The sequence below is a fragment of the Coturnix japonica genome, chromosome 11 (genome assembly GCF_054131305.1).
Source record: "Coturnix japonica strain WE chromosome 11, WE-NBRP24, whole genome shotgun sequence".
Lineage (NCBI taxonomy): Eukaryota > Metazoa > Chordata > Aves > Galliformes > Phasianidae > Coturnix > Coturnix japonica.
In genome coordinates, this window is record NC_140673.1 from 13924916 (window position 1) to 13945981 (window position 21066).

The window sequence follows — 21066 nt, forward strand, 5'->3', positions numbered from 1 at the left end:
CCCCCTCCCGGCCCCTCCCCTCATGACCCCGCCCCGGGCGGCGCTCGGCGCGTGTCCCCGCGCTGTGCAGCGGGACGTTGGGCGTGAGAGCGGGCGGCAGCGCCGGGAAGAGCCACGCTCCGCCATTCCGTGCTGCGGGAAATGAAACCGGTGCGTTTGCGAACGAGCCGCATGTTCAGTGGCGGCTGCTGCGGAGCTGCTGTAACGTGCGGCGGGACGTCTTAAGTTTCACCATTAAGAAGCACGGCAGCGCTGGGCGGGCACTCGCTTCCTCTGGGAGCCTCTTGCTCGTCTCCCGCCCCCCGCCATTACAGCGCCGTGACCGAACCTCGCGTGGCTGCAGCGATCACCGCGATGTAACTACACCGCTGTGGGCGGTGTTGAGCTGTGGCGGTGCTGCGCATGCGCACACGTGAGGCGGCGCCGTCGTTGCTCTCCTCGCTCGGTGCGCGCCGTCCCGGTGTGGTCCCGCCCCGCCGCCCATTGTCCCCGCGCCATGTGACCGCGGGCGGTTACAAAGCTCGTTCTCCCGCCGCCCCGCGTGCTGAGTCACGGCGCCGCTCGGTCCCGCCGCAGCGCTGAGGCTCCGCCATGGGGACGGAAGGCGCCCGCGCCCTGCTGGAGAGAGCGGGCACCCTCAACATGCAGACCGGCAACCTGCTGAGCTGGGGCTGCGGCCGCAAGAAGTGCCCCGCCACCCCCAGCGAGGAGGTGAGAGGGAGACGGGATGCCGTGAGGGGCGGCCCCGGGTCGGTGAGGGCCGAGCGGCGGGGCCTGGGGGGGGATCAGACCTTGCTGTAAGGCGAGGGGGTGTTCGGTGCTTCATCAGGACAGGGACGTGACGCGAACTGTCACTGCAGGCGGTGAGCTTCCTCCTTTCCCTCTTAGAATTCATTTTAATGCCTCAGTGATGGTGACGAGTCTAGGCAAAGTGCAGTCACTGATGTTTTCTTTAAAGGCTTCAGCAGTCTGCTGTTTTTAAAGGTGTACTTCAGGGCTGTTACCTCTGGCACTGTGTGTCATCACCTGCAATCATTCTGACTCCAGGATGCTGTGGCTGTGGGCTATAGAATTCCTCCTTTGCTGTCCGACCAGGTGCCTGCAGGTTGCCCTTCTGCACCCAGCAGAGCTGGTTAGAGCCGCACTGATGTCGTGATGGTGTGTTAGAAGTTGGCTGAGTGTGTATTGACTGCAGACAGCCTGTGAGAGCGGTGGCCGTTCGGGAAGGCAATGCAAAGACAAGGAAGAGTTCCTCATACTTTTAGTTGGCTGTTGTGGCTCTTACTTTGGCCCCATTACTGACTGTTGTGGTCCATGTGAAATAGATCTTGTAGCTAAGAGGATGCTGCAGCATCACCGGCAACTGGTGTCAGTATCATCTGGAAGGTTATGAAATAAAGAGTGGCAATGTGCATAGCTGGTCTGTCAGGGGATTGCTGGACGTTTGATTGTAGAGAAGTTTTCATTTAAACAGAAGGCTGCCAACTTGCTGGCATTGCTGGTTAAAAAAAAACAAGTAGCATAATTTATCAGAAATAAATTCTGCTTAGCGTGGCTGTGTGTGTAGTTCCTAGTGTAAACATAAGCCAGAAGGTTGCAAAGAATGAGCCATAGGGCTGGTAATAGCGAGCTGTAACCGCTGTGCTGCTCAGAGCCTTGGGGTACACGGTGTGTCTCATGTGCTGGGAGGTGCTGTGCCCTGGGGACTGAGCTTTGTTCAGTCCAGCACCACAGCAACGGGGAGTGGCACAGTAGTAGAAATGGGATGTAAGTCTTGAGCAGCCCAGCGCTTTCCTTCAGACAGGAGACAGCCTGTGTTGATGGAAACGTTCAGCAATTCTAACATAGTGAACTGCTGTTTAGTGAAGTTGGTTCTTGCCTTTTGAGTCAGTTACTTTATTCCTCACGTTTTTAAGCGTCCCACGTAGTGTTCTTACAGGATTACATCTTGATCTACATGGTGCCTGGTTCCTGTATGGGGGCAGGGCATTGGCCTCAGTGTGGGGTGTGAGGGGCTCTCTGGGTTCGTGTTGTCCTGGGAAACTGCCATTCAGCGATACGGGAAGTAGGTTTTTACAGGGATATGTGTTTCTGCCCTTTTAGCAATGGGGCTTGTGGAGTGCTCCTCTCTGCTCATGGAGTGCTCCTCTCTGTGGCAGATACAGTCTGACAGTGCATAGCCTTAGTCTGTGGGGCAACGTGTTAGGGAGAAGGGAGAGTGTGGTACAGCTGAAGCTCAGGTGCAATATTCAGTTTGTTAATTAGCTTACTGAGACTTAATGAGTGTAGTAAGGCAAACCTGTTCATAGTCATAGTCAGAATCATCAGATCTATTTTGCATCTGTGGAGGAATGAAAAATGCAACTGAAGGTCGGATCTGAAGGATCCTCCCGTAGATTTGGTACAGTGGAATGGGAAGTTGGAAAACAATTGCACCTTGGAAAGAGAAGTTATGACTGTAATAAGTGGTTGACTGTAACGTTACAGCATGTATGCTATTAACCATCTACTTTGCAACTTAATCTTTGCATCTAAAAAAAAAAAAACCAAAACAGCAAAGAAAAGCTCCTAACAAACACAGACCTTGCATACGGTTCCTTTTAGGATGGTGTTGGTCAGAGAAATAAATGAGGCCAGTACTTGTGTTACTGCTGCAACTCTTTGAAAGAGGAGAAGAATTCTTTGAGTTAGCTTGTGTGAACAAGTTTCATATGGAAACTGTGGAAGAAGAGTCGTCTGTGGTTGAAGAAATGGGGTCATGGGTTGAACTGCTGTCTGCCACGTGCCTATGAATCATTGCATTTCTATGAAACATAAATGCACCTGAATATCAAAATGTTTTGTAGGTGCGGGAATGCATTCAGAAAATACTGACTGAATGGAGCTCAAAGGTTGGACAAGATCAGAATCAGGTAGGAGAGATTGTGCACGTTACAATTGAACACAAATATGTACTTTGTTGCACCTTTTAAAATAGAAAGGAATTGACTGAAATGTTACAAATGTCTGCAGCTCTTTCTGGTTGTTCTTTCTTTGCTTGTTTTCATGTGTGATATTTCTTATATTCGTAAAGAATTTTGTTGATGGGGAAATAAGAATTCTCAGCCAAGGAAGTTGCTGGGGTTTCTTTTTGTTTGTTTGTAGTTTGGCACAGTGGTCTCTTTACATCCAAAAAGCAAATTACTCCTAAATGTTGTTCCAGTAACTTGCATCAGTAAGTTATTTGTACATATGTACGTATATTTGTCAGGAGCCTGCAGGCCTGTTGTACAGTTCTGTTTTCTTCTGACTGCACAGAGGCCAAGAAGTGCTGTGTTACTTTTGTGTAGCTGCATTTTTGTGCTGCTCCTGTTTCTGTAAGGTTTTGGTTGTGGAATCGTTTTAATTAAGAATGTTGTTCAGAAACTTACTGTTGCCTATTGACAAGTTGTCTCATGTGCTTTCTAAAGGAAATGGTGGAGGTTCTGGACTGTTCCATAGCTCAAGCTGTAGAAAAAATGAATCCTGAAGAAAGGGATGAACTGAAAGTATCGGGTAAGAATGCAGCTGTTTTCTTCACTATATATGCTATATATTTAGTAATTGCTGGCTTGTTCACTTACTGATTTGTTTTCTTTTAAAACAGCAAAACTTTTCATTGTTGGATCAAACTCCTCATCGATCAGAGATGCAGTTGATATGGGTAAGTGTGAAACTTGAACTTCAAGGCTTTTTTATCCTTTCTCTTCAGTATTTGGATCCAAAATTAGGATTTTTTTTTCCATTCAAGAGACGTATTCAGTGACTGTCACATGTATATGCTCTTTTCCTTTAAAGAGAGGTAAAAGTAGTCGAGTATAATTTCTGCATTATTTCAGTCATTAAACATAATAAATGAGCATCTCTGTAACTTGGGTCCAAAAACTCAAGTCTGATTCATTGCTCCGGGCATAAAGAAGTTTTTATTCTTTCACACAGAGCTTATTAAATGGTGAGGAGCATGTGGTGTTTTCATAACAGCAAGACAGTAAGTTTTTACCAGTTTAAAAAAAGGCAGCTAACAACACTGATACAACACTATATATTTCACTGTTAACCATGGTATTTTAGATCCGTAAGTTTGATTCTTGGCTAAAGAAATTGTGTTACTATGTTTGGCTTCTGCTAGAGAATTCTGAGATGGTGAACTGGAAGCAGTGAAGCAGGAGCTGTGCTGGTTTTGCTGAATTTGAGACATGATGCTGCTTATGTTCTTTACCTCATGGAAAAAAAAATTGTCTTTTTTTCTCCAGCATGTTCTTCCCTTGGAGTTGCTCAGTTAGATTCGGTCATTGTTGCCCCACCTCCCGTTGATGACGGAACAAACCTCTCCTTGGAGTATCTGCAGCCTTATTGGCAAGAACTTGAAACTCTAGTTGAAAACAAGAAGATTGTTGCCATAGGCACCTCTGACCTTGATAAAACACTTCTAGAGCAGCTGTATGTATGGGCACAGGTGAGAACAAACTTCCTAACTGTAGCATTTCTAAGGCAGAATTGTGTTGGTTGCTGAGTTGTAACAATTTCTTTTTAGTGTATGTGATTTGTTATAATAGTGTTGTGTTTTATTTAAAAAAAAAAAAAGGCCCCAGTTAATTTTCAGCATCTTACTGACTGTCATAATGTTGTTCAATGTGGGGAGTGCTCAAGGTGCAATTGTCACTTGTTCAGGGTTCTTCTAAACAGGGCCCCCAAGGACTGTAGGCTGCAGGTCTGTTCAGTAGTAGATTCTTTGACGAGGTGGAGGGCTTAGTCTTGATCATTCTTATGAACAGGACCATAATAAGTACTCTTAAACCTTAAGGTTTATTCCAGTGATGTTTTGATTATGTCTGTTTTGTCTTCAATGAATGGAGGGGTTTCCCTTTGGAAAATGCTTTTCAAATGCTAGACATAAACTGAAAGAGGAAGAAAGACTGAATCAAGCAGCATAGTGTTTGGTTGTCCAATGTGACCAATTGCCTTGTCATACTTGAGTGCTGGAGGACTGTACTAGCATCTGAACATGCTTGTGTAAGCTTAGGGATTTACTGTTTCTGTATCAGTTCTTTGAACACTACTCTTGCATTTCTTTTGTGATAGGTGAATGTACTGCATCTGTATAAGAGGTTCTACTGCTAGTCCTGTTTTATACTCCTCACTGTGTTGTATGTTGAGATAGTTCAGGGAATCAATAACGATCTGCATGGTGATCATGGATGTACATTGTGGTGAACAGTCAGTGAGAAAGTCCCTTTTAACTTGATATATTTTATTTGAATTTGTGAAAGACTGCAAGTTATATATCCTTAAAAACCTGAATTTTGAGATCTTTTTCAAAGTAACGCCCCTATAATACGCTTACAACAGAGAGGGGGTAGAAATGCTCTGCTGCTTAGGGAACACAATAGGCAGGAAGCCATGACAGGTTGGAATGTGCCTCACTGTGATAATACCTGAAATTAGATCCTATGCTGGTGTTGTGCCCTGTGCTGTGGGAAGTTGTGGGTGTTGGAGTTGGCTATTGAGCAACATGTGGAACTGCAGTCCTTGCTTAGGTCTCGCAGCATTGGTCAAGGACAGATTGTTCTAAGCCTTGTAATAGCCAGTGGAGGTGCTGCAGTGTTTTTTCTCATAAAAGTATTCCATTACTTCCAGGTGAAACCAAGTAGCAATCAGGTGAACCTTGCTTCCTGTTGTGTGATGCCGCCTGATCTCACAGCATTTGCAAAACAGTTTGACATACAGCTGCTAACTCACAATGACCCGAAAGGTAAGACTTTGTAAGACAACGTTACCGTTCTGAAATGTTCAGATGTGCAGTGGTAACCAAAGGCTTCTAAATGCACACATTCAGTACAGAATCAGGAATGATATTTCTCTGCACTACAAACTTAATTACATTTGATTCCCAAACAAAGGATTTTAGAAAGTTCATCTCTACAGAATATTTCTGGTATGTTGTTGCTTTCCTTTCCAGAAAAGGGAGAGAGGGTGCAGAGGGAACAACAGTCTTTCACCATGGGTTAGTCTTTTGAAATAGTTTTAATTGGAGAACATAAAGCAAATATAAGAACAAAGAACTAAGAAATTATTTTATTATGCTTCCTTCAAGATAGCAATGGCATAAACTTCCATTTTGTTCTTGGTGAAGGACCAAGCCACTTGCCCAGAATTTTTCTGCAGAATATCTTGCATGAGAATGTTAATGGTCAGTTGATCTTTGGATAATGTTGCAAACAGGAAATTATTACACTTATTGGATGATTCTTCCATTTGTGATGACTTGCACAAACTCTTTTTGTAATGGTTTAAATTCTCCAGCTGTTCAGAACAGTTTATTAAATGCTTGAAGGACTCTAAGACTTCCTGTAGTCCATAGAACTCTGAGCTATGAGCTCACTAGAATATTCTGGAATATTGCATTCATTTCTCTCAAAGCTCATCAGATGATCTTTGCTGTAATGATACCTTATATCTTGCTGGAACTGTAAGCCAGCAGTCTTAAACCATACTTTGTTCATTCCTTCCTCACACTTTTCTTCATGTTCCACAGATTACAGTGATCGTATTTTGTTCTTTTTTCCTTCTCCTTTCTTCCCTTTCCCACTTAAGTTTAAATAAATAAAAAGCAACATCCCTGTATGAAATGCTAAGCACCATGCTTTATCGTATCACTGTTATAACTAATGAATCACGTCAGTGATTGAGCACATATCAGCTCCACCCGAGCAGGCTACAAGATGAATTGCCGTTCAGTGTGGCAAATGCCATGTCCAAAACATAGCCTGCAATTTGGGAGCTAATCTTAATCAAGAGTCATGAAATGAAGAGAGTTTTGACTGAAATTAAGGCCAAGAGTCATTTTCTTATGCATTGCTTGCAAAGCTTAGTTTTTCTGTCTTGGTCAGCTGAAAAGTATTGAGACTGTCTTTTGGGAATGCTCCTCATCAGATTGTTGCCTTGACTGACTTTCCAGAGGAAACTACAATGCTCTGTATTTTCCTGCTCCTTCTGCTTTGTAGCAATTATTCCTATTTGCCTTGATGCTTTCTAGGCTTGTTCTAATGAGTCCCATTATGGGAGATGCTATAAAGGCTGAGCTTCCTGTGGCTGCAAAAGGAACTTCGCTGCTACTCAGAACTGTACTGATTTTGGCCTTATGCTTTATTGCCCTCTGATTTGTCTGGCTAGTGTCTCAACTTCAATTTTGGCTTTTTCTTGCTAATAGCAAATAGCTCTATTAGCTCTGCTGATCAGCTCCATCTGATACGGTGGAATTCTCTGTTTATCATTTCTATGGGAAACATCTGTTGAAAGGGAAAAACTGTTCTGAAGATTTCTTCTGAAATGTTAAATAGAATTTCCCTTGCATGCATTCAGGAGTGGAGTTCCTGACGCTGCTGGAGGTTTCCACTGCAGGCAAAAGATTCTCTTAGTAAGTGTTGCTTTTTGCAGCTGTTTATCTCACATTAAAGTGTGAATATTCCTTTTTAACTTCAGAATTACTTTGTGAAGCAAGTTTTCAAGAAGTTCTTCAGGAAAGCATCCAGAACGTCAAAGCGCATGAATGGATTCCTTTATGGGTTCTGCGATACTCAGTCATTGTTAAAAGCAGAGGAATTATCAAGTCCAAAGGCTATATCATGCAAGCTAAAAGAAACGCCTCTTAAAATGCACAGTCTTTTTTTTATTCTTGAAGTGGCCTGCTGTTTTAATCTGTGGGGGTGGGAGGAACACGCCTTTATCATAGAGAGACTTTTGCATCATTTATAACAAAGACCAAAAGTTGTAATTATTGAGTATGATGTCAGAAGGAGCTCCTGCAGGGTTCCCGTGATATATTTTTGATGTACCGACCAGTTCATTAAGGATGTTTTGGTTTTGCTGTGGAAATGATCTGTAAAGAAATAGCTTAAAATCTTTCTCTTTAAGACCAGCTCACTGTAGAAGTTGTCGTTATATTTTAGCTGCCACTCGGCAGTGCAGAGAAACATATATTTTTAAAGTTAATTTCTCTTTAATATTTACTAATCTGGTAGGAACCTGGATTTCACATATTCAAAGAGTGATTTTTATAGAAAACTGCCATCTTGCATGGAAAAATTATTCTAAATAAACTATCTTTACTTTGTATGTATATAGGCAGATGAGCTGATTGATTTGGGTGGGTGGGGAAAACTGGTTTGTTTTTAATACCGTGTTTAAAAAAAAAAAAAAAAAAAGCAACCCTCTGATTTAGAGAAGATGCATCTTCCCAATAGTTGTGCTTTTTATTACTTGAATCCTTCTGTCTCTGTGCCTGTGTGCTTTTAGTACTTCACAAGTGATGCCATCTCCACTGTTTGGAGCAGAAAATGTTCTATGGTGCGTATAAAATTGGAACTGGAAACAAATGATGAGGAATGTGTTAATGGGAAATCAAATAGTACTTGGCTTGTCCTCAGCTCTGTGTGTTTGTTCTTCTAATGTTTTGGAGCTATGCAATCTGGATCAACCATGTCAGAAGCAATGGGAAACGTCAAGGCTGCCAATGGTGTGATCATGTAAAAGGGATGATTGCTCTGAGGATTGCCAAGGAAACTGCCTTGTGTGGGTGCCATTCAGAAATGAAGCCGACAAAGATTGTCTTAGACTTAAATATATATGTTTGACAGTAGCTTAATGCTTTGGCTTTGGAGTCTTAGGGAGAGATGGCTGCATCTAAGGCCGGTTTAATGTGCTCAGTTGAAAAGGCCTTTAAATTTCCTTGGCATTTAAATCAGAGTAGGTGACAAAAAAGCCTGTTCAGCAGGGGCTCTAAGAGTCTAAAATCCAATGCTCATTTTCCTCTGGATTTCAGGTGGGGGCTGCCAGTACTTCTTACTAGTACGACTTCAATTATTTGTACGTATTTGTTTTGAGCTTTGGATTGTGAGGAAACAAATGTCCACCATCTTCTGAACTCTGGTGTGCAGGCAGCAAGTGGAGCCTGGACACTTGTAGGCACTGTGTGGGAATATCAGCTCACTATGAACCATTCCACTGAGTTACAGTATGATTCTTGGCTCGGGTATCTTTGAGTTATTCATTATCTTACGTGTATACAAACCCTAGGAGCACGTGGATTTCTACTGCTGCTTCAGCTGTTTTGATGAGCAAGAAGTAGATAACTTGAACTAGTAATGCATCAATAAAACGTTCTGTGGTTTTGGTCCTTCTAAACAAAATTGGGTCAGTGTGTATCAGGTCTGGAAAAGGTGTTTCCTTTGTGCTTTGTGTGCGGCTCTGAGCTGTGTGCTGCTGATCGACCACTCTGAATTGTTTGTGCTGCCATTATTGGATCGCAGTGCTCAGTTCAGTACGTGGGAACTCCATAAAATGATCCATGCAGGAGCAGTGTGCACGTTGCCCTCGTGCTGTGATCATTTACTTGCTGGCCATCAACTGCTACAAGTAGTTCTCTTGCCTTAGGAAAACGCCCTTTGAGACAATCCTGTTTTTGTGATGTCATTGCTAACATGATTTATCAGCTGTTCAATGTTACCTTCTGTGCAAAATGTGAGGTGGGATTGCTTTCAGAGACAAATCGAATTAAAAACTAAAGCTCCTGTAGGCTGTGGTATGAATTCTCATCGTCTTCCTCCTACTTTTTCACCTTATTGTCGTGAAATGTGTATTTTAAACTGAGCTCTCGCTGTAGAATGGCGGATATATATGGCCCTGAGCGCGGTGCTGCTCTCTGCTGCCATACGGGGAGGGGGAAAACAACAACAAAAGGGCACTGTCGCTATTGAAGAAGCGTCGTAGCTCACGTTCCTCACCCCCCACTTTCACGCCAGACTCGGTTCTCAGGGGCTGCCTTCTTGGAACAGCCATTAAAATGAATGGGATGTGAATGTGAGGCAGCCCGGGACTCCTGAAGGGGGTTGCACCGCGCTCTACGTCCCGGCCGTCCTGCCGCGCTGGGGCCGGAACTCGGCCTTGGCCCGTGCGCTGCTGGGAGCGGAAGGGGCGGGCGGCGGCGCGGCGTGCGCTATGGTGGCCACCAGGCGGGCGGTGCGGCAGCGGGAGTCGAGGGCGGCGGCATCTAGGGGTGATGGGCCCGGCGGTGCTACGGAGGTGAGGGGGGCTGGGAGCGGGCGGGACGCGGGCACAGCTGCCTGCAGCGCGGGGATGCGGCGGCCATCTTCCCTTAAGCGTGTCGGTGCGGACGGGGGCTGCGCGGGGCCGGGCACAGAGCCCGGGTTGGAGGTTGGAGGTGAGAGCCGGCCTTGTGCTGGCTGGTTTCCCGTTGTCCGGCGGTTGTGGTAGCGCTGTTCTGAGGCCTTTTCACAGGGTGCGCAACTAGTCGTGCAAATACGGACCGTTTAGGTGGCGTGTTTTATGCTGATCCAGCATTATTCTGCTGTGAATCCGAAAATGCATTATCTGCAGCAGAGGAAGCGTTTCCACCATTTTGATCCGCTTTGCAGGGTCTCTTCCAAGCACTAGAGAGGCAGGGTGTGCAATTGCAGGCATTGCAGTTGCAGTGAAGGAGATCTGCTCCTATTGCTGCTGGCCGGCCATGAGCTTTTCAGGCTGTACTCTGCCTGTGGCCGGGCTGACGCGTTTCATAGTTGAACAAATCTGCGTGTTTCAGGATGTCACCTGCTGGAGCTGCTTCCCATGACAGCCTGCCACAACTTGGTGCAATGAGGCAAAGCACCGATTTCTGTTTCTGGATGTTATGGTTTTCTTTATTCTGCTGTTTTCATCAAGAGACAATAAACAAATAAGGGATGATATAGTAATGCTTCTTCCACGTAGGTAGGGGTCGTTGGAGATCTGTAGCACGTTATCAGCATGATAAGGTTTGCATACAATTGTCAGTGATTTGTACAGTATGTCTTTTATGTGATTGCCTTATCCTTTAATTCCAAATGTTGTTTTCTTCTTGTAGACAGTATCTGATGAAATCGGTCCTTTGGGATCTACAAGGATGTCCACAAGGAGTAAAGCAGCTTGTAACCCTGATGTAATTCAGGAATCTCAGCTGGAAGAGGTCGACCATGCAGGAACAAAACCAGATGTCAGTGATAGCACAGGGATGCAAACTAGTAGAAATGAGAATACAGCTGTTCATTCAGCACAATCATCCATCAATCCACAGGCTGATGGGGATGTGTCAGAGGCAGAATCAAACTGCTCTACTGTGTCTGGTCTTCAGACGCCTTTGCTTATAAGAGTAACAAGAAGGCGACAAATTGTAGTTCCTTATCAACCAGCTTCTCCTGCCAAAAAAAGACATGACAGGACTGCTTTTCTAAATGAGTTAAGCAGGACTGTGGATGAAGATGATGCCTCTGAAGCTGAGTCTTGGTCCTCTGCTGTTTCTGATGTCCGGATGTCTAATGTTACCAAAACTACAAGAAACAGGCAAAGCAAGAAGTGCGAAGCCCAGAGTGAAGATATCTCTGATGCGGAGTCATGCAGTTTTCATGTGGAGCCATCCACGACTACCAAACGAACTACTAGGAGCATGCGAATGAAACTGCAAGCAGAAAATACTCAGTGTGCTGAGAAAGTAACCAAAATTGTTTCAAAACCGGCGAATGTAATAGAGGACGCAAATGAATCTGAGTCAGACCTAATTTCTGATTCTAGCCCTGCTGCAGTTGCTTCCTTTGACACTGAGTGTAATAAAGAATCTGGTTCACCTAAGAGCAAATGTTCTCCCAAATCTGCTAACGTAATCCCAAGTGAAGATGTGGAACGGGACTTTTTGATTGAAATGGCACCCAGTAGCCCTGAAGAAATGGAACAAAAAAGTACTACTGAATCACCAGTAAAAAAAGCATTACCAGATACTCAGGTTGTTGAGATAGATGAGTCAGAGGAAGAAAGTGGCCAGATGCAAGAAGAGCACAGTAAAGCACCAAGGGAGGTGACATTAAAGAATGTGGGTGTTTTTTTGGTTGACTGCATGAGTTCCAAACTGTTTTCAGAATCCTCAGGTGAAATAACACCAAATGAAAATGAAGCAGTTCCAGGAAACAGAAGAGTAAATGCTGGGGCAGCTGTACAGCAGCCTTCCACCCATGCCTGTGGATTAAGAAAGGGTGCACGGTCTGGTGCAATGAGCAGCTCAGGGAAGGATGTGTCTGTTGCACAAATGACTGATAGCATAGTTAGTAGCTGTAGAATGGTTGGAGTCAGTGTAGACAGCTGTGAAGACCAAACAAGAGAACGTGCTGAATTTGAATCCTGCAGCAGCAGAAGATCCAGTGGTGAAAATAATTCCTTTTCATTGTTTCTGAGCAAAGATGGAAGTAGTGAATCTGAGAACAGTGATGCAGCAGAAGAGAATCTGAGTGACACAGAGGCAGATGAGAGGACTCCTTCCGTGAAGAAATCTTTAGAAAAGAATTCACTGCACGTTGAAGGGCTTTTTGTAATTGATACTAAGCCTGGGATGGGCTCCAGCAACGAGTATTATCTAGATCAGGTAGACCAAGGTAGTGATGTTGAAAGTAAGCATGAACGGACTGAAAAAGTTGAAGAATCCTCAGATCTAGAAGAAGCTGATGAAGAGGAGCTCATAGATGAAGATGAAAAGGATGAAGATGATGATTTGTTGAAAAATAAAATTGACGTGTAAGTATCTTTCCAGCAATAACTAAAAAATACATGCATAGCATTAGATATATGCATTAAGATATGCGTATTGCACGCTAAACAGCACAGAGTAGAAGGGAGTAGTGTCGTCACAGATGTGAAAAGTTGAGTTGTTCTGATTATCAAGTAGAATTCTAATTCACTTTTTTTTTCAGTTTTACACGTAGCAGAACAGAAATATCTGAACCCTTTAGGCATCTTGAGGCCTTGTTGAGGCCATTCAGCTTAAAAATGAAGTGTGAAACTGGTTTTAACTGACTGAAATGCTTATTTGGGTCACAGTTTTCTCACTAATCTTTTATTTTTGTATTATTTTTAGTTCAGTTGTAAATAATGGAAATCCAGTAAATGAGTTACACGTTGCTTAATGAAATCATCCTTTTTTATCCTGAAAAGTTGCAAACTCTCCTATGTTTTCAATTCTTGTTCTTAAAACATGGCTTAAGGAAGATACCAGATTGTGGTATGGTAACGCTTCAAGTGAAACCAGCCCTGTGTAAAATTGTAATGTAGGTTAGATGGAACCTACTGAGCTTACCTAGTCCAACTCCCTGCTAAACCCCCCTTGTATGCTTCAGGTGTTTAAATACTCTGCTTGGGTCTAACAAGTAAGTCTTGCGCTTCCAAGTCCCCTTTAGATAGGCTAGAAATCCTACAAATAATTAGCTAAGAATTTTGTTTAAAGGTATTGTGGATGACTGTTCATAGTTTAAAAGAAAGTTTAGTTACCTAAGCATTCTAGCTACGATAAATCTCTGATACACCTGTTTAGATATCATCATATTTTTCCATACTACTTGGTGGTGTCGTGCGCTCTTGTTATTTGCAGTCTCTTTTTGAGTCAGCCATGTTATGTTATTTAAAAGCTTAGATCCTAGCACTGCTGTACAGGCAACTGATTGTCATTCCAGACAGCATTTCTCTGATGAATTCTAGAACCTTCATATGTTTCACCAAGAGCTGAAAAGAATTTGGGGCTATTTTTCTTCTCCTCTTTAGCATGATTTTAAATGTGTAGAAGAAGAACACTGGTTATAAGTTATTTTGGCATGGTTAGGCAAACTAAGAACTAAATTGTGTAGAGGATAGAAATATCTAAGATAAAATAGGGCATTGGAGTTAATGTGAAGGATCTGTGGAAGCAAACCCACAGGGGTTGCTTTTTATCCAACCCTCACTCTATATAATGGCATGAGTGAACTTGTCACAGCTTAATTATGTATTTCTTATAGATACTGGGACTTAAAAGTCTCTGCAGCACTGAATATAAGTTGGAAAAAGACAAAAAATATTTATTTCTGTTTATTCCTCTCACAGGGCATTATAAGATTTGGTACAATATTCTAATCATTTACTGTTTCCCTTTTTAGTTTGCAACTTTCCAGCAGCATAGACCCTGGTTTGAATATCAGGAAGCTTGGAGGTTTGTATATTAGCTTTGATGGAAAAAAACAAAAACCCAGCTCAAGTGCAATTAAGCAACCGAAGGAGAAAAAGAAGGACCAGGTAATGTGTTTACAGTTTTGCAGACATCTATGACTACAGTGATACGGAGTTGTTATTTTAAAGAAGTATCTCATTTTCTGCCTTGAACAACTACGTTTTTGGCTAACGTGTTTACAGTGAATTTCAATGGCTAGAGTTCAAGTGCGTGTGACACTTAAGAAACTGAAACCCAGCTTCTGCATGAATATTGCCTTGTAAAATAAAAAGAAGTTGATGGTGCATACAATTCTGCCTAATGGTACAAACTGAAGGTCTGCTGATGAGATCTGCTGTCCATAGCAAGAGTGAATTTCAGTGAATACAGGTTTGCACCATGCCTGGTATGAGATAGGAGTTTTATTTCAAAACACCCTTTGAGATAAAGAAAGTCCATTATTTTCATTGGGACTGTTTTCTTACACTTATTGACAGTTACCTTCTTTATTCTGGAGCATTTGCTATCTTGCTTCTTCCAGAATTAGCTGTTACTGGCCAGGGTTCTGCTCTGCCTGTATGTTTTGAAGGTCTGTGCTTCTTTTGGTGGAAATTAAAGAAGGAATTTGAAGTATTTTAATTACAATGATTGCATAGATTCTGCATTATTCGTTTGGTAGGCTCTGTAAATGCAGGTGAATGGTAAAACCGATAACTCTGACTGATGTTTAAAAAAATAACTCTTACAGCTCTTGGAGAAGAGTATAATAACTCCGGATTTTGAAAGAAAGGAATGTGTCCCACCCTTCAGGGAATCGCTTCAGCAGCTAAAGAAACAGCGCAGAGTAAGTAAAGAGCTGTAATGCCTCAGATGACAGAAGAAGGTTTTCAATAGAAAGTCCCACACTGGGTCTGTGTGCGCGTACAGAGCTTGCAGGAAACGGAGTGATAAACTACAGTCTGGTTTATTCCTTGAGCAGGTGCTGTTTGTAGCCATCCTTTCAGTAATCAGCACAGTGAAGGGCAATATACCGTGTTCTTGTTAAAAGACTCATAAAATGTTTTTAAAGCTACACAGTTAAGTTTTAAGTGCTTCATAAATCCTTTGGAGGTAGAAGTGGGGGAGATCCCAACTGTATCCTGTCTGGTAACTGAATGCAACTTTGTTTATCTTGGTAGGCAGAGCGAGAGAAGACAACAGGTGATGGCTGGTTTGGTATGAAAGCCCCAGAAATCACAAGTGAACTGAAAAATGATCTTAAGATCTTGAAGATGAGAGCTTCATTGGACCCCAAGCATTTTTATAAGAAGAATGATAGAGATGGTCTGCCTAAATACTTCCAGGTAAGGAAGAAGCAAGAGAAGGCATTTTACTACTTTCTGCCATTTTGAATTGTTAATTTCAACCTCCTTTTAAATAGTCTCTGTTTTTGTTGATTTAATTTTCTTAGCTAAATTATTAAGTATTTTAAGTATTTCACTGCAGTTAACAACTGCTTAACTCCATTGTGTGGGTGTATATGCTGGTTTTTATTTTGGTTTGTTCATAAGCCTGAGCAAACATGTGACTTAATCCCTATTTTGAGCCTTCAGTGACTGGAGATTCTCTCTTTTCAAGTATTTGGTGTTTTAGCAAGTGCGTAGATAATTAGCATTTATTTTCTTCCTAGCTAATATAGTTTGAATGGAGACAACTAGCTTTGTGATCAGCTAGAATTTCTGCTACTGTAGCTTTCATCTTTAAAATGTTTTGCATAAAGCAAACATGCAAGAAGAAAGAAAATAATGAAATTTACTACAGAAACTGTAGAAATAGACTTATGTCTGTTTGAATAGTTAGTATGCTTGAGATGATTGATTGCATCTCCATTTCTTGCTAAAGAATGAATGTTATTGTATGTATAAGTTTATGGGCATTAAAATAACATCAGAACATAACATGCCAGTTGGAATAAATGGGATGCTCTGTAGCCAGAAGTCCTTATTAGACCTGGGTTAACTTCTGTGTAACTGAAGTTAAGAAAATCATTGCTCATAGGGGTTCCCTCCTTGGGACAGTGTTTGAAGGTTAAGAACTGAATGTTTTTGGTGAGACTAAGAATTGATGCAGGAGTCTAATGCTGAAAACTGCAGTTCTGAAGCTCAGACTCTCCTGTGTGTGGTAAATGTGAGACAAAAAGCGACTTTGCATGCAAAACATTGCTTTCGTTTTCTGATGTTTTGTGGTTTTTTGTTTTTTAATGGTATCATTTTGATATTCTCTGTAGCTGTCTTTAGAATTGTAACTAAAGACTAAAAAATTAATCCACATCTTGCCGTTACAGTAAGAATGCTTATAATTTTTATTTCCTAGGTTGGAACGGTGGTTGATTCTCCCATAGACTTTTACCATAGTCGAATTCCTAAGAAACAGAGGAAGAAAACAATTGTTGAAGAGCTGCTTGCAGATTCTGAGTTTAGAAGGTATTTAAAATTAGTTTTATAATTCTAATACCATACATAAGAAAGGTGTATTTTTAACTATATAACTCTCCTAGCATTTCTAATCAGCTTAAATGTTTTTTCATTTCAAATACAACGTTTTAGACTGTTTTAGCACTGCAGTTGAGAAGATGTAAGGGGTAGGAGATAATTGGGCCGTGACATCATATTTTTTATCATCCTAAAAGGGTTTGATCCAACTCAGGGGTCCCCACTATTGACAGTCACTTTTAAAATAGTGCGGTGTTGAAACGAAAACACTCAGACTTGTTCTGGTTTACTTATAAACTAAGCGTCCATGAAGGCGTGTGCCAGAAACCTGAATCAGTGCTTTATGAATATGCAGCAACGTTTTTTTGTTGTTTGTTTAAAGACTGATTAATTTGTCTCAGTATAAATTGTAGGAAAGTGCTGGCTGTAATTCTGTGGAAGTTGTTGGTGGGATTTTGTTTCATGAGCATGTCAGCCTGCCAGCTGTCACAGGAATTCAAATCACACTGTACGAGTGGGTGAATTCATGTCTGCCTAACCTCCGGATTTTTAAGAGATCTTGTAGTTGGCCCATTTGCATGTTGGTTATTAGGTGATGTTAACGTGCATCTCTCATTTTCACCATAATGACATGTTTTTTTGGAAATAAGACATGATTTGGACTAATAAGTTAACAGTCTTGTGCTTTCATTTTTAGTGCAGGTTAGTATAACTACTTCTGAACTCTAGTTTTGTGTCTTGACCTGATTCATAAGATATTTATTAGGAGCAGTGTTGAAAAAAGAATGTGTCTGAAAATTGATAATGAATTTCTGTGACAGCTAGTTAAGGCTGTAAATAGCTCTTCTAGTGTTAGTGCAAGTATTTGTGAGTGTACTCTCGCAATCAAGTGTTAGCACCCATTATGATAGGTACATAAAAATCCCTTATTAGAGGAGCTTTCTGCTCAGATACAATACATACATCCTGTTCATTGTTCAGTGTTAATCTCATCTCAGTCTCCAGTTTTGAATAGTGTTGGTAATAAGATCACTGAGAGAAATGGGTTTGTTCTCCATTGCATTGTCAAAACTGGTGAATCCTCCTACTGTGGACTGTTGCAGCTTTTTAGCATACTGTCCAAATGTGATTTGTGTATGCCATGAGGAACCCAGTGACCGTACCTGAGCTAGTGAGTCTTCAAATTATGTCCAAAACAAATTCACCTGCATTTATCTGTAATCCAACTGTCAATATCCTTTGATCTATGCATAAGTGTCCATATTATCTTCTCCTGAATTTTGATTTCCCATGCTTAAAAGTGAATTGTCTATTTTGTTCAGATATAATAAAAGGAAGTATCAGGAGATCATGAGTGAAAAAGCAGCTTATGCAGCAGGGAAGAAGAATCGGAAGAAGAAGAAATTTCACAATTAAGACGGGAAGAAAAATAACAAGCTGGAACAAGTTGTTTGTCATAAAGCTTTTCTCAGATTGCTTTGATTCGTGGTGTGATTTTTTTCTTAATTTTAAGACTGAGGGTCATGTACATGGACAGCGAAGGAACTGATTGCTGTAGGAATTTGGTAGAAGCTTTATCAAATTAATCAGATATCTAAAATGGTGTTTATATGAAAGACTGTTGAAAATTAATGTTTATTTTAAAAGTTGATGATTCGAAAGCATGTTCTTTAGTCTGAGCACAGCATCCAATGTTATGGGTTACGGCCTGATCAGTTTTCAGCCTTAACATGAATGAATTAGCAAATTTAGCTTTAAGTTAGGTGTATAATTCACTTTGGCGCCTATTATGTATCGCAGAAAACTTTACCACATCTTAGCAGAAGATTTGCTGGCCAAATCTGTAACAGGGTGTTGAGCATTAGCTTAATTATAAAGTTCATTTTATTGTAGAGAGTTTATTTCAACAGTGAATATAGCAGTTGAGAGCGTCCCAGAATTCAGCATAAACACTTATACTTACATGCATACACATATAAATAATATATATGAATTATAAAATACATAACATTTATTAATAAATTAAGAAATACATGCAATAAATAATGTGTTTTTGTACATAAAAAAAAATTAATATCCAGTCTTACATGGCTTAAGTGTTACCATATGATTGTTCGATGATTTTTGTGACAGTAATTCAGCAGTTGGGTCCATTACCAGGCATGCAGCCTGCGGTCTGATAGCTGCTGGAATAGTTCTTCAGGAAAATGAATATGGTGAGCTTGGTAGAACTAAAGACGCTATCAGTTCAGTTTCTTTTCTGTGTCAGTTCATAACTTCTTGTGATCGTTAAGCGTTGTGCTGTTTGTTTGCTTTTTAATGACCTTGTTCTTATATTGCTGTTTCAATTAGTGTGTAATTCAGTTACTGTCCTTAGCAGAAGCTAGAAGAGCTAGAACTATCTCTGCATTGTCTTGGATGAACTGAGTGAGGCAAACTTAGACGATGTTATCAGAACTCCAGCGATGTTTATTGTTATAAGAAGAACAAATTTCAAAGGTTGCAGATTTTACACAAGAAGGATGTTCTTGACCAGTGTTTAACCAGCTAATTTTTCACTCTGCAGAGTAAGTAGCTGGGGGTTGGGTGATTCAGCAGTTTGTGCTGGAGGGAGATGAAATGGCATATACTGATCACCAGTTGAAGTTTGAAAGAAAATTTCCCATGATCGCGTAGATTTTCTTGTATTTCTCTGAAGGTAATCATAAATAATTCACTGCCAAACACAGATGGAAATGTGGATTTTTCGTTGTCCTTAGTTGCCTGGAGATAAATGGTGCGCAGAGTGAATTTGTTGGAAGAAGTAGAACCACGTAGCCCCAAGTCTCAGCTAACACAGATATTCCAATACAGTCACATATGCTACAATTTTGAACCTGGAAGTGATAAAACCAATAAAAGCAACTATGGTGTCTTGTTCTCTGGTTGGGAAATGGAAGTTGAAAAAAAGGAACACTGAACACTGAGGAAGGAAAACAAGCGACCACAGTAGTTGTCATTTTGTTGCATCCTTAACTTCAGGAAAGCAATGTGCTGCCCTGAAAGACCTTCAAAAGGAAAAGTGAGTTTTGGTGTTATGCTGCAAGCAACAGCTCCATGTCTGTTGCTCAGTCACTTACTGCAGGTCTTAAAATGATTTACATTCAACATTGCTTGTGAGGGATGTTTATGTTCTGTATCCTCCCCCTTCCTTCAGATGCTGTAACATCTGTTGTGCCATGTGCTGCACCCAGCACTGTGCCTGTGTTCTCTGTGAGCAAGAGGTGAGTTGGGCTGGCCAGTGTGTACAGTGGTTGCCTGCTGCTGTCAGCCATTGCCACAGCCTTGGTGGTGTGTTGTCTCCCAGCTACTGATGCCCTGCCCCATGTGCTGGCCTCCAGCATGCAGTCTGTTGGGCTTTGGTCACGTACTGGTCACGTAAATATCATTTCCAGTATGCAGGGGTATGTATGTAAAAGCCTCTGCCTTCCATTTTTGTGCTGGGAACTGGGCGAGTTGGATGGGACTGTCCTTAAGAGAAGTGGAAAGGAATAGCGTGGAGGTGCTGGGTTACTGCTGGCGGTGGCTGAGCAGGGAGGAGGGCTTTGCTGTCTCGCTGGTGTCACTGCAGCCTGGGACTCACGTAGATGGCGGTGGCTGTTTGTTGTAGGTTCTGGCTAAATCGAATATTTCTGCATGTATTTTGCAGCTAGGGAGCATTCCAGAATGGAGTTCTATGCAGTAAATCAGCAGTAGTTAATGTTATTAATAATGCGTTTCAGTTTGAAGAAGGCCAGAGGCACACATGCAATATTTAAATGCGTTTTAATATTTTTCAACTGAATATACATAAATCAAACCACGCATGTTTTTATCAGCCACAAGTGAATCATACATGTATGTCAGCCCAATACAGTCGAGGTTTGTTTGCTGCTGCTGCATTTTCATGCCGTTACAAAAGTGGCTGTTTACTGGGGGCGGGTGTAGGTTAGAAGGAACATGCGGTGTTCATTGAAGCGTTCGGTGCTTCAGTTCTGTTGGCTGCTTGTTGCGGGCCGTGCTGCAGCTTGACGATGATGCGCGGGGAGGGCAGTGCTGGGCTGCGTGCAGGGCTGTTCTCTGAACGCTGCTCTAGAGCGGCGGCAGCTTCAGGTGTTTTGTGGATGCACGGACGTTTGCAGATGGTGCAGCTGTGGCGGTTTGCTCGGTGGCTTTTTATCTCCCGTTGTTTTTTAATACCCGCTGTTTGCACGCCGCGCGCCGGCGAACGGACGAGGGAGGAGGAGAGCGGCTGTCGCCTCGGGTCTGCGTGCGGCCGCGCTCCGTTTGCTGCCGGTGAAGCGCGTCAGTCCGTCGCTCCTCGGCGGAGACTCGAGTGGAGACGGCCGCTCTGCTGCCGCCCGTATCTCCGCCCATCCTCCCCCGCTCCGTCAGGCACGCAGGGAGGCAGCAGGTAAGGCACGGCCGGGTAGTGCGGCGGTGGGGGAAGGGACGGAGGAGCGAGGTGAAAAGTTGAGATGAGAAAGGGAAGGAAAGAAAAAGAAGCGTGAAAAAGAGAAGCCT

The 21066-nt window shown here is 42.3% G+C and overlaps 2 protein-coding genes across 3 annotated transcripts; both read left to right on the forward strand.

The window, feature by feature from the left end:
- Positions 1–19: 19 nt before the first annotated feature.
- On the forward strand, positions 20–8137 carry GCLM (glutamate-cysteine ligase modifier subunit). 2 transcript variants are annotated; one of them, XM_015870028.3, is made up of 7 exons: positions 20–150; positions 2847–2912; positions 3450–3534; positions 3626–3682; positions 4272–4474; positions 5656–5770; positions 7501–8137. In XM_015870028.3, exons 1-7 carry the CDS (start codon positions 142–144, stop codon positions 7668–7670), a joined length of 705 nt encoding a protein of 234 aa, XP_015725514.2. In that variant the 5' UTR covers positions 20–141; the 3' UTR covers positions 7671–8137. The 2 variants fall into 2 exon arrangements, with proteins under 2 accessions (XP_015725514.2, XP_015725512.2); XM_015870026.3 differs by lacking the exon at positions 20–150 and adding an exon at positions 409–711.
- Positions 8138–9992: 1855 nt separating this feature from the next.
- On the forward strand, positions 9993–18006 carry DNTTIP2 (deoxynucleotidyltransferase terminal interacting protein 2). The gene is made up of 7 exons (XM_015869921.2): positions 9993–10098; positions 10919–12612; positions 14004–14139; positions 14802–14897; positions 15232–15396; positions 16406–16515; positions 17847–18006. The coding sequence occupies exons 1-7, from the start codon at positions 10015–10017 to the stop codon at positions 17938–17940; spliced, it is 2379 nt and encodes a 792-aa protein (XP_015725407.2). The 5' UTR covers positions 9993–10014; the 3' UTR covers positions 17941–18006.
- The last annotated feature ends 3060 nt before the right edge of the window (positions 18007–21066 follow it).

What these genes read in the sequence shown, in the direction of transcription:
- GCLM (XM_015870026.3), top strand. Translation starts at nt 592, where the DNA reads ATGGGGACGGAAGGCGCCCGCGCCCTGCTGGAGAGAGCGGGCACCCTC. An exon ending in CCGCCACCCCCAGCGAGGAG is followed by an intron (nt 712 to 2,846) that starts GTGAGAGGGAGA and finishes AATGTTTTGTAG; the next exon opens with GTGCGGGAATGCATTCAGAA. An exon ending in GGATGAACTGAAAGTATCGG is followed by an intron (nt 3,535 to 3,625) that starts GTAAGAATGCAG and finishes CTTTTAAAACAG; the next exon opens with CAAAACTTTTCATTGTTGGA.
- DNTTIP2 (XM_015869921.2), top strand. Translation starts at nt 10,015, where the DNA reads ATGGTGGCCACCAGGCGGGCGGTGCGGCAGCGGGAGTCGAGGGCGGCG. An exon ending in TTGAAAAATAAAATTGACGT is followed by an intron (nt 12,613 to 14,003) that starts GTAAGTATCTTT and finishes TTCCCTTTTTAG; the next exon opens with TTTGCAACTTTCCAGCAGCA. An exon ending in AGGAGAAAAAGAAGGACCAG is followed by an intron (nt 14,140 to 14,801) that starts GTAATGTGTTTA and finishes TAACTCTTACAG; the next exon opens with CTCTTGGAGAAGAGTATAAT.